Genomic DNA, 12,504 nt, shown 5'->3' on the forward strand with positions numbered 1-12,504 from the left:
TACAGTGAAAATCTTTATTAAGTGTTCATATATTCTTATAGGAATCTCTTAAATTGCTCTAAGTTAAACAGAGTTAATCTCCTCCATATTTTAAAGTATTTGAATCTATAGAACATCTATTTACACAGGAACATATCCACAGGTGAGGCTGGGACAGGCCTTACTGATCCACTGCCACAGGTTCCCTCTTCAGTCACACAGATCGATATACATAACTCTTCATCATGCTACCCTGTATGTCCCAACAAAACAACGGGAGAAAGGAAGTCAAAGAAACAAACACACAGACTGATTTAGTTACACAACAGAACAATTGTGTGTGAGGCTGGCATATCTGTTCACTGGCCCAACATACTAATGCAGGCGACACATTCAAACCAACACTCGCATATGTGCATAAACTCACACTCACTCGCGCACACACATTTAGATGCACACTCACACAGCTGCTACGAATCCTGCAGCACACAGTCCTACTAGCCCCCATCACAGTGTAGATAGATACCACAGACTATAAAATATTGATTTCTTCTCAAACTGAAGCGCTGTGCAAAGTTAGCTAGCAGGGCATTGAATGGATTTAGTTAAAATTTCTAGAATGTCTTTAATATTTACTGTACATACTTTGTAATACAAGTTTTTTCTCTATTGGATGATAATATTCTTATAAAACAGTGTTAATTTAAATAGATTTTTTCTTGTAAATTAAGATGAACAAAGGGCTGTATGGACAAAGAAGAAACTAATACTTTCATGTAATTGTCAAACATTACATATGAAACACAATAGAATTACATTAACCCGATATAATCTTAAAATTTCTTCTTCTTTTCACAAATAAAACATACATGACACACATTCTGACGGTGGTACACACGGCTAAGTGTTAACATAGTTTAATACTTGTAATTACAGAGTTTATTGATGACGTTTTTGTCTGAATGTACTGTATATGTGTGTGTGTAACAGAGTTGGGTTTGTGCATGTGAGTGCGTTTGTATGTGTGTGTGCATATGCGTGTGTGTGTGTGTGTGTGTGCTCATACTGCATGTACACAATGCCAACCCTGTTCCCTCTCAGGCAGGTAGTCCGTAGTCTTCTCAGTAGGATAACAGTCTCTGCCCCTGTTGTGGGTGTATGACATGTAGTGTAAGGGTTAGCTTTGTAGACACATAGGGGTTGAAGTGCAGCGGGCTCCATCTAAGTGCTGGAGATGATAGGGACTGCAAGCAGGATGGCTGGACTTGGCGGGAGGTTACACAGGGTTTTTAGGCAGGGAGATGTGAAAGGCAGGCTGGCTGGTTCTGTAGTATTTTTCTCCTTCACAGGCATGGAGGCCTCCCTCCTCTACGCTCATGTCGAGGGACAGGTACTTCATGACAACAGACACATGGGGATTAGGAACCTTGGAGAAACAAGAAAGAGAAAGACAGAAATTATTTGGCAGTGGATGAAAGTAACCAGGTATGCTACTGGGGATGTCTAAGGCTACGTTCACACTGCAAGGCTTAATGCTCAATTCCGATTTTTTGCTCAGATCCGATTTTTTGTTTGCCTGTTCACATTACCATCTATAATGTGACCTGTATCCATTTCCAGTGTGAAATGTTTGCGTCCCCCAACTGCCCTGCATGTGCAAAAGAACAGTAACAATGACGTCACATGCAGCTGTTTCACAAACGTAAACATGGAGGAAGTCAGCACTTTCACCCTTGTTACAAAGTTTTTGTGCAGGGGGAGCCGGAGAATAAATGACCAGGTGCAGAGGAGGTCAAGTATAAAGAAAAAGAGAGCCAATTTACTTGTTTCAGCTTTTTGCAGAGCTGTGGCCTCAAATACGATTGAAAGGTCTCTGTGGATGTGGACAAGGAGTCTGGAGTGGTGGGTCTGCAACGTTCATATTTTCAAAGAGACAGAGTTTATTCAAAACTTCCGGATGTCGAGGGCAACTTTCAATTACATCTGTCAGCGGCTCTCCCCAAGACTCCTTCTGCAGGACACTCCATTGAGGCACTCCATCATTACTATCCTCCATTTTTGCAAGGCTACCACCGTGCAGAATTGTGACGTGTGTCGCTATAAAGTGACGTGAAAGTATCTAATGCGCATCAAATATGCCTTGGCCGTTCACACTGAGGTCGCATTGAAAAAAAATCTGATCTTTATCTGACTCAGGACCACATATGGAAGTGGTCTAAATCTGATTTGAAAAAAATCTGATCTGAGTGTTCACACTGACTCTAAAAAATCTGACTTGGTCGCTTGACCCCCCAAAAAATTGGATTTGGGCCACTTCTGCCTGCAGTGTGAACATAGCCTTAGCGACACATCACCTAGTCGTTAAAGCTGAAATTACATTCCAACAGAGCAGTCTATATGTATGAAAAATACTAAGTCAAAATGAGCACAATTAATTTCCCATGGGTAAACTTGCGATCACAGAGGTAGCGGTTAAACCATGTTGGTTTAGTGTGGTTAAAGTTAGCAGAGCTAGCACCACCAGCCTTCAGTCCTCCTCGTAGCTCAACATCCACATGCCTGTGCTGGTTACACGTTGCTCTGTTGCAGTGGTTATAGGACAGTTTAACCACTCACAGCCTACATACTGTATCTGCTAGGTCAAAATACTGCCAAACCGTGCTAGGTGATATCTGTAATCTGTGCCTGTGGTAGAGCCGTATAGCATTATGTCAGTAGCCATTAACCTGAGCTTCAACTCCAGATACTGGGGTTGGCTGTGCTACAGCTTAGACATAACATAAGACTAGCATTTTGAGCCTACAATAATTAAAGTATCAATAATTTGTTTTACGGACTAGTAATTTGGGTGTCAACAAACAAGGGTGACAATGTTTAAGTGTTAAGTCAGACAAAAAAAAAACATGCACATTCTTATTTGCTACTGTACCAATTTTCACCAACATGCCTTTTCCATATCATTTGGCGGTCCATTTTACATGAGCACTTTTTTTCTCATGAAAATGTTCTAAATACTGTACAATTCCACTTAAAATTTCTCATAAATAACTAGCTATGATTAACACTATTGATCAAACATTAGAGGTAGAAAATAGTACACTATCTTAAAGATAACATTTAAAAAGGGACAAAGATCTAGCCTGTTGATTTATTATATTAAATCAACCCAAAGGACTGTACATAAACAGGCTGTTATAGGTCTTCCCTTTTCCTATCAACACTATGTTTTCTGTGTTTTCAGCGTTGTTACACATTTTACAGATGAAAAAAAAGACACATTAATCAAGATGTTAATTTTCAGATGAATCTGGGGGAAAAATACTTGGTCAATGCTACCCGAATTAGAGTGTCAACTATCAGTAGTAAGGATTATTTTGTCATTGTAGGGTTGCGTTTGTGTCACTTTAATTTTAGTTTGTTTATCTATTAATTTCACAGCTAAAAAAAAAATCTGAAGAAAAAGCCATCCTGAATAAGGAATTTGTAATCACTGAAATAAATGATTAAAAAGGGAAAGTAGATATCTTAATAACGTATTATTTTTCAGTTGAATTGGCTGTGATAAAAACAGCCTTTTGTCTTAATCCACACATCTGTGAGTTTTAAGCTGATCAAGTAAAGACTTAGTCCCCTTTTTGTTCTCCTTTTATCTACACTATAGTAAAAAATGCTACAAATATAAGAAAAGGTCTCACATTGTGAGATTGTGCCTCTTTACTTCTTTACCTCGGTTTGTTTTCACTAAGATTTATTTTGTGACTGTTTGGAGAGGATTTGGCTGAAGAAAGAGAGAGAGTAAAACACTGCTCACACCTTGTTGTACTGTTATTCTGCAGATGGCAGGCAGATCGGTAAGAACAATCACATTGTGCATTAAGGCTTACATAACGCTCTTCCTTTAAGCCAATGAGTACACAATTGGAGGAGCGTCTATTGTCCTTACCTAAAGACTTGGTTAGGCGTTTCCTCCCTCTGCAAAAACAGAAACACAGAGAAAAACATAAAAACACTACAACATCATTTTTCAAGGTCATGCTATTAATAGACTTGTGTGTTCACACATTGCCAAACACAAGCATCCTTCACTGTGACTGCTTGTATTGCATGTTACCACCACTAGATGGCACCAGTGATGAGCTGAATATTAACAGGCTGTTAAGCTGCAGTAAATAATTCATAAATGATGCATTCTCAGCTCTATACTGAGGAGAGGCACATCATCAGGCTGCACAGCGAGGCTTTTTATTGACCTGGAAAAGTGCTGATAATCCCATTCAAGATTTTTCTTCTATGACATTGTCCGAACATCTTTGATTTCGTCTTTTGATCTCTAATTTGCTTTTTTGAAGATCACTAGATTTGCCGTGAAAATTGCTCACACCTCTGAGATTTACTCCGTGGAGGAGAGTTACATTCACAGATGGTGATGATGATGTCAAAAAGTGTTTTTGTCATAATAATAAACTGACATCATTCCTGTAGCTGCTCCTTTTCTCCCCCTCATTCCTTTTTCCACCTTTTATTTCATGGGTTATTATCGGTCATCCATGCTTGTCTGGTTCCATTACAAACTACAGGGCATGGACATACAAATCCCATTCCCCCCTAGGAGACATGCCTGAACTCAGACCCTGTAATGGTGAATCACTGTTAAGACCTGTGATAGTGATGGAATAATACATACGCATAGAAACCAAAGTAAAGGCTGGAGCTTTTACATGACTAAATCATGACATCCCCTGTTTGTTGTTTGGAAAGTGAAGTTTGACGGTCATAGGGAGTCTTAGATTATCATACAGTCATAGTAGAATGCGGAGAAGGTTTGCAACCTGACTTGGATGACACTTGATTGAATCCAGAGGTGTCAAGTAACGAAGTACAAATACTTTGTTACCTTACTTAAGTAGAAATTTTGGGTATCTATGCTTTACTGGAGTACTTATTTTTCAGACAACTTTTTACATCTACTCCTTACATTTTCACGCAATTATCTGTACTTTCAACTCCTTACAATTTAAAAATAGCCTATTTGTTTTCATTCTGGCTTTTCATCATTAAAAAAAACACACAAAAATACAAAAACCTATCCCAATAAATAGTGCCATCCAGATAGTGTGAATTTGATTGTGGTTGGATTAGAAGTATAAACATGATACATAAACATATTAATATAACATTATAGTCATTATGGCCTCTAGAAACATGTTTTTTTGGGAGGTGGGGTAGTGCATTATAGGCCCCTGTGACTCAGCCTAAGGTTTTGTCCTTAATGGCATTTTTCCCCTTACATCACTTTTACTTTTATACTTTAAGTAGTTTTGAAACCAGTACTTTTACACTTTTACTTGAGTAAAAAGCTTGAGTTGATACTTTAACTTCTACAGAAGTCTTTTTGAACCCTAGTATCTATACTTCTACTTGAGTAATGAATGTGAATACTTTTGACACCTCAGATTGAATCCCAACTCACCTCAAACCTTAATGTCACTTTTGTAGACGCCAATTTTGCAACAGCACTTACAAAGTCATAAAATTCTAAAAGGTTATGTTCTGAAGAAACCAAACTTAAGGGTAGTATCTCAACAGAAAGACTTTAATCTTACATTTGAAACATGTACTGCAGAGAACAACAGATGGGGCTTAGTAGATGTAAAAACAAGTGCACATGCTGCTCATTGATGTTGGTTGATAACTACATGAAACTCAGAGGCAGTCCTTCTGGTTGTGTTCAAATTCATTTGAAGCTTCCTAAATTTAGTTTCTTTTTTTTTTTTCCAGGGCAGCATCAAAAGCTTCTTACGTCAGCAACTTTGGCTTTAGGCAAACTCAATGTGATCCTTTTATGAATTCAGCTCATTTAATGTGTTTGCCAGACCAGAGGGTTTTATCGCTACCTTAATGAGTGTACACATTCTAATTTTGGGCCAGTGCAAAGTCGTGATAAAGGAGAAGGCTATTCTTCAAGCAAGCTTTGAGGTTTCTCATTTATTTACTAGGTGCATGCTCTTGCGGTTCTCTATAGTAGAAATGCTTTAAGATTGCTCCATTAGAGCAGTTTGTCTGTTGTTAAGAGACCAAAATAAAAAGAAGTTCCACATCTTGCAGGATTATTAAGGACTGTAAATAAGAGGAATCTGTTTCAAGTTTAATGTGAGAGTTCTGGAGATATTTGATTGTTTTTAGTTTATAAACTTTTATTTATTATATGACAAAATCATTTAAAGTTCCTCTTCTCTAAAACAAAAACAGTCTGAAGTTCAACATAGTGAATCCCAGCATGCTCATGTAGGGCTACTCTGACCTTGCTCTGACCTAAGGGAAGAGTGAAATATCCCAGGGGATCAATCAAATGTCACATCTTTATCAGATTAGATGACACATCCTCACCCTTGCTCTCAGCCAGCAGCTCCTCCGTCATGAGTCCATCCTGCCTGTTCCCGAGGACAAAGGCCAGGAAGGAGAGGATGAGAGCGTCCAGGATGCCCATAATCGCCAAGATGTAGGCCCAGCGCACTGAGCACGCTCCCAGGCTGTACTTGTCCGTCTGCTCCCCGCACATCCGCCGCACCTCCTCGCTGTCCCAGCCATCAGGGTAGATCATACAGCCCAGCACCAGACACACACCTAGTGACAGGAAGAAAGGAGGACATGATGGTGGGTAATATAGTAACAGATGAGTTTTGGGGAAGAGGGTGTTGCAAATGAGGTCAGGGATAATGCGATGTTCTGGGGGGTAAAGACAGCCCAAAATGATAAATGATAGTTTCCACTCATTTAAAAACTCTGTATTTGTTTCACATTTGTCACATACATTTTCAAATCCTTCACTTATAGGTAGGGAACAAGTGTCTAGACACAGAGAGTGCCAGCGGGTTAGCAGTAACAACTGCAGTTAACAACAGCCAGAACCAAATGCAATTGCAGCAACAGTGCTGTAACAGCTCTATGATACTAAACATCCCCCAATATGCCTCGTATTTCCTTCCATTCACATAGTTTGCTTGTTTTATTACAGAAATTCAATGTCTCACTCTCTCTCTCTCTTTTAGATTTTAAACAGCGCTAATGCCATCCCCAGCTCTTGCCCAAAGGGGTAAGATTGCTCTCATCTTTATTTTTGATCTCTCTCATCTTTAGTTTAAAAGGAATTCTTCTCTGAGGTGATGCTGCGGCAGAGAAGCACAAGAAGCACCAAAGCCCATTTTTCTCCCTCTTTGGATATTAACTAAGCACTCCTCATTCTCGGCTTTTGCTCAAGGGGGAAAAATCTCTCTCATCTTCAATTTGGATGAAGTTCTGCTCTGAGGTGGTGTTGCAGCAGAGCAGTAGTAGACCTGGGAAAAAGAAGCTGACTGCACATTTATCCACAGAGCATTGCACATCAATAATAAAACATCCCTCCCACCTCTTTATCTCTAAAACACTTGCTTGCTATGTTTCCTGCCTGAATGCTATTTGTTTGAGTGTTATGAGTTAAATTGCAATGCATGCATGGAATCATCTGCACGTTTAAGATCATGCATTCTGCTTTTATTTGGACACATTTAAAACATGTAAGTATTATACCTGCAAAAAAAATGGAGGCGTTATGGTCTTGTTTGCATCTTTTACAGTCTCACAACAAAAACTGAGTACAGTATCCTCCTCTTCTCAAATGCATGCCCAAGCTGCCCACTCATACGCATTAAAACATGCTGCAGTTTGTTACACTATAGTGCTGCAGTGTGTGAAAGTGCTGGAAGATATCAGGGGGATGTGAAGAGAGTTTTCAGTGAGAGGAGAGTGAGTGAGAGGAAGATTACAGAGCAATATCTGCTGCAGACAAACTGCATACCTCACAAGGCAGAGCCCCTCCACCTCATGGCTCTTACTGTCATAACAAATTCATGTGCACACAGAGGTTGAAAGAGCAAGGGCTCGGGTACTTATTCAGGCTGATGGAGGAGTGCTGCAATGAACTCTCTGTTGTAGACATTTCAGAGTCATTTGGCAAAGAAACTATTCCTTCACTTCAAAGCAGTTAGAGCAAACAGGATGTAAATCAGTGATATATACTCCTACACTAACTGGTTTCATGAATGATTATAACTTTTACCTTTTGCTCTCTAAAGGCAGCACCTCTGAGTAAAGCCCACATCCTTTTTTTCACTCAAGCAGAACTTAACTAGGCCCTGACAGGTCGTGATACGGCCTCACAAGATCCCATGTCACTCAGCCCACCAGAGCGCTTTATACAGTAGAGCAGCACAGTCTGTCAAATGTCTTCTAAAAATATGATTCATCTCTTGAGTGAGCGTCACTGAGGGCTTGACAAACATTGTGATGAGTAAGAGGGCAGACTGTAAACAGGTCCACTTCTACCTGAATCACTCTCTGTCCCTCCATCTCTCTAACAGCTCTCTAAGTTATGGACACAGTGACATACTCAGTGGTTGACTTTTACTCTGCAGTGTTGTTGAATCAGCCTGTCTGTTTTTCCTGAGTGTGACTTCTTGATTTGTTCAGCAACACAAACAGTGCATATAGTTGACAAACAGGTGACACTGCAACAATAGCTCAATGAGGTTTGATTCAGTCAGTGCAAAAAAAAGGGGAGAAAATTTGCCAGTAAAAACAAACTTTCTCGGCAACAAGCTAAGAAAATGTATTTTTTTTGCCTTGTTTGCACTGATGTTGTTTTGCTTTCAGACATGGACTGTATAAAATGATGGATGACATGACAGCTACCCAAAAGTGTTAAGCCCATCTTCACTATGTTGACAGATGGGACATAGGTCAAACTTTAAAATGAAAAACATGGATATCTGTTATTGTAGTTCGATCTTATCATGTTTTCGTCTAAGTGTTCATTTTTCTGACAAGTTTACTTATAACTACTTATCTGATGCCAAAAATTAAGAATAATGAGTGAAAGATCTCTAATATGCCCAACAATATAACTAAACGCAACGCAACGCAGCGCAATCAAACACAGTGCAGCGCAACGTAGCGCAGCGCAATGCAGCGCAATGCAGAGCAACGCAGCGCAATGCAATGCAGTGCAAAGCAAAGCAGCGCAGCGCAGCGCAACGCAACGCAGCACAGCGCAATGCAGCACAATGCAGCACAATGCAGCACAATGCAGCACAGCGCAATGCAGCACAGCGCAACGCAGAGCAGCGCAACTCAGAGCAGCGCAACGCAGAGCAGCGCAACGCAGAGCAGCGCAACACAGAGCAGCGCAATGCAGAGCAACGCAACCCAGCGCAACGCAACTTAATGTAATGAACAAATGTGACTTAATAATTTATCATACTGTTGAACGGCCTTGCTCTTGTAGATCTTTGTTATTCTGTTGCTAAGGCAAATGTATGTAGCAGACCGGGCATCAGCTCCAACAAACAACCGCTACTGCACAAACTCAGGCTCCATAAACGCCACTAGCTTAGGATGTTAGCGCCCCTTTTCAGGGATTTTGGCTTCACTTTTGTACAATGGGAGGAAGTGGAGACACATTGGTTGCTAACTTTAATGTTACATTTGATCAGCCTGTCTTTTAAACTTGGACTGAAGTGGATGAAGCTTCTAGTTTCAAATGAGAGGCCGAAGCAAGACTTCATGAAACCTAAATTCTTTCAAATGAATAGCCGGAGAAGACGTAACCAGCTGGATAAACATGACTGAATGTATGCGACCAAATTAGAAAATGACTCTTCTTCTAAGTTGCTTTACTACCTCAGATACATTTTGCTGATGAATTTCTGGTCTTCATTGCTAGTTTTACATTATCTTCAATAGCATATTTTCTTAAATTCATACAGTAAAATTGATGACGAAGCAGGGTATACTTCTGGGTGTATCTAAGTGTCCTTGACAAGTCATTACCATCTGTCAACCACAATAAAAACCTGGTAATATTTTTTGAAAACTATTGTACAATTAGATAAAAGAGTGAATACTTGTTCCAAAAAAAACAAGCGCAAGATGGAGACAGGCAAAATGCTAGGATTGTGGCTTCCAAAGAGAGATCCAGAAAAATGAGTGACACCGCAGTGGCTGTGTCCACTTTTTAGATACAGTAAATGCTTCTAGGGTGCAAAAACTGATGAAGAAGAAAGACAATGTGAACCCAACTCTGATGTGTCATCACCCTCTGAGTTGATATCATGAATTCACCCAACACTAATAGAGCAAAATGATCATGAGTTTGGATTCATTGTTTCCTGCTCTGTTTTGATCTCCACAGATACTTTCAGGAAATACTGGCCTCTTAGTTTCTAATTGCTCCTAGATGTTTGCCATTAAAGGCTAACTGAACAGGTTCCTTACTGTACATTACTGATAACAGCTGCCTGCTGTGTCTGATAACTACATTTAGTGAGCAATGAGAACAGACACAAATAGTAAAGATTTTGGACCACACAGATAAACGATAAGCTCAAAGTCACTAGAAAGCTGTGTAAAAGAGAGAGGAGCTGCAGATACAAGCGATGTTTCTCTGTGGGCTCATCACTGCCAGTTTTGGTTTCACACTATTTCTATTCTCATTTGAACTATAAATAACTTTTTGTGAAATAAACGATGATGCTGCCTGGTACAAGTTCTTACAGGAAGACTATAAAAGCAATCACAGCAGTTGTTTAACTCTCCTCTCCCTCGTTCAGTAGCTCAACCGCTTCCAGCTGCATGTTCCTGAGCTGTCATTGGTTAATCAGCGACGGCTGTCATCCAATAGCTCAGTGGCACACCCTTATTGTCAGCCTATCAACTTTCTGCTGTCTTTTTAAATGTCTCTCTCTCCTGCTAGTTCCTTCTTGCATTGATGGCGCGTACCTCTCCACCTCCCCATCTCCACCTGGTCTCCGCAGGTCTTCAATTCCTGGAATTCATCAACCACCACCACCAGTGTCTGGACTCTAGGGGGATTTTTTTCTGCTGCCAAATTCACACATCCTACGCTCACAAAATTATCCCCATAGAGTCCTTATGCCAAAGATTTCTGTCAAGTTTCATTATTCATTAAGTTGTAATAAATAACATTTAATCTTCAAATTGTAATGTGTCTCTCCTTACTGAAATCAAGTTAAACAATGAAAGCATTGTACAAATGTAACACGATAATAAAACTGACTTTAGCGACTTCTTTTTTGAGAGCGCTGCACATCCTGACCTGGTGCTGAGAAGCTGAACTCATCAGTCAGCTGTCATGTTTTCTGGTGACCTGAGGGTGAAGCTGTTCATGCATCCGCTGGGTGTTCCTGCATTTGGGAAATGGGCAATCATATCTGCACCAGCCTCAATACCGCTCTCACTTTGGAACAAGACAGAATGGTTCTGCTTGAATGCCGTATATATCGTGAGGGTTTATGTAACAGCTTCCACTTCACAGAGGGAGTGGCACGGAGGACCAAATAACATTTTTCACACATTACTCTTCCCTTTCCCTCATGATGCATTTACTACAAAGGTAACAAAAGCTTTTCCAGATCCTCCTGGGTGTCTCCTTCACGTCATTGGCTCGATTGAGCTGCATCGTGAATATTACATTTAGACTCAGGAGGAGAGCGAGAGAGAGAAACTGAGAGTGCAGAAAAAGACGAATAAAAGAAGTGTACACCGACAAAAGCCGATATCATCAGGGGAGGGAGACCAAAAGAGAACAAAAGATACAAGTGCAGTAAAATATCTGTCACAGTCACTACTGAAATATCTCCCCCAAAGTCTGCCGCTGCAGATCCACATCTCTGAGGAATGTATTGGCGAGGATTAAACCAACAGAGGGTGCCACATATGCCACTTCTGTTCCCAGAAACAGCTTGTGGTTTGAGGAGGAGCACATGTCCCCTCCATGCACAGTAAGCCTAGTGACAACTAATCCATAACCACACAACAACGCAATCCAGCAGGCCCATCACTGCATCCTCTTACATAATGAGGAGCTTAATCCAAATTCACAGAGTACAGTGCGTGTATGCCTCTTGATAAAGCAAAGAAGGGTTCACAGAGGCCATAATATTCACATTATTCTTTTGGTTTTTTTGCACATTCTGGAAACACCAGTGAACTTTAACATTTTTTACATTCTTTGAAATGTTACTATCAACATGTTGCATGGAAAAAGATAGATTCATCAAAGTTTGAAATGCGAAACAACACAAAATATAGAGCCATAAAATATTCTGCAAAAGACTGGGAAACTTTTCTAAGCAGAATAAATTGGCCATTATTCTATCATGATGTTTTCTTATCTCCACTGACGATGAGCCATAGATAACTATGAGTCATCAGATTATTATAGCACAGCAAATCTGGTTTTCTTTGCCATTTTAAAAAAATCAGCTGACAACATTACGTATTTTATTTGTGCCTCTGTTTCAGGAGGCTTGGGCTCCTATTAAAATCACTGATTATGAATCAAAATGTTGCTACCTCGCTCTGGCTTCAGCTGCACAAATGTGTACGTGTAAGTATGTGCATTGGAGTGTGTGTGTGGGTATATGTGTCCTCAGTGACAGTGCAATAAACTTAAACTAAGTCTTTTATTAT

The 12,504-nt window shown here is 40.1% G+C and overlaps 1 protein-coding gene across 1 annotated transcript in view; it reads right to left on the reverse strand.

Moving 5' to 3' along the window:
• Positions 1-12,504, reverse strand: part of LOC117814419 (LHFPL tetraspan subfamily member 3 protein-like) — a 33,355-nt gene continuing 20,851 nt past the window's right edge. Inside the window, exons 2-4 of the mRNA XM_034685732.1 lie at positions 6,367-6,603; positions 3,923-3,951; positions 1-1,405 (exon numbers count right to left, since the gene is read on the reverse strand). Coding sequence (XP_034541623.1) covers positions 3,935-3,951; positions 6,367-6,603 — 254 coding nt within the window. The 3' untranslated portion in view covers positions 1-1,405; positions 3,923-3,934. The remainder of the gene's footprint in view (positions 1,406-3,922; positions 3,952-6,366; positions 6,604-12,504) is intronic.

Source organism: Notolabrus celidotus, chromosome 6 (assembly GCF_009762535.1).
Source record: "Notolabrus celidotus isolate fNotCel1 chromosome 6, fNotCel1.pri, whole genome shotgun sequence".
Taxonomy (NCBI): domain Eukaryota; kingdom Metazoa; phylum Chordata; class Actinopteri; order Labriformes; family Labridae; genus Notolabrus; species Notolabrus celidotus.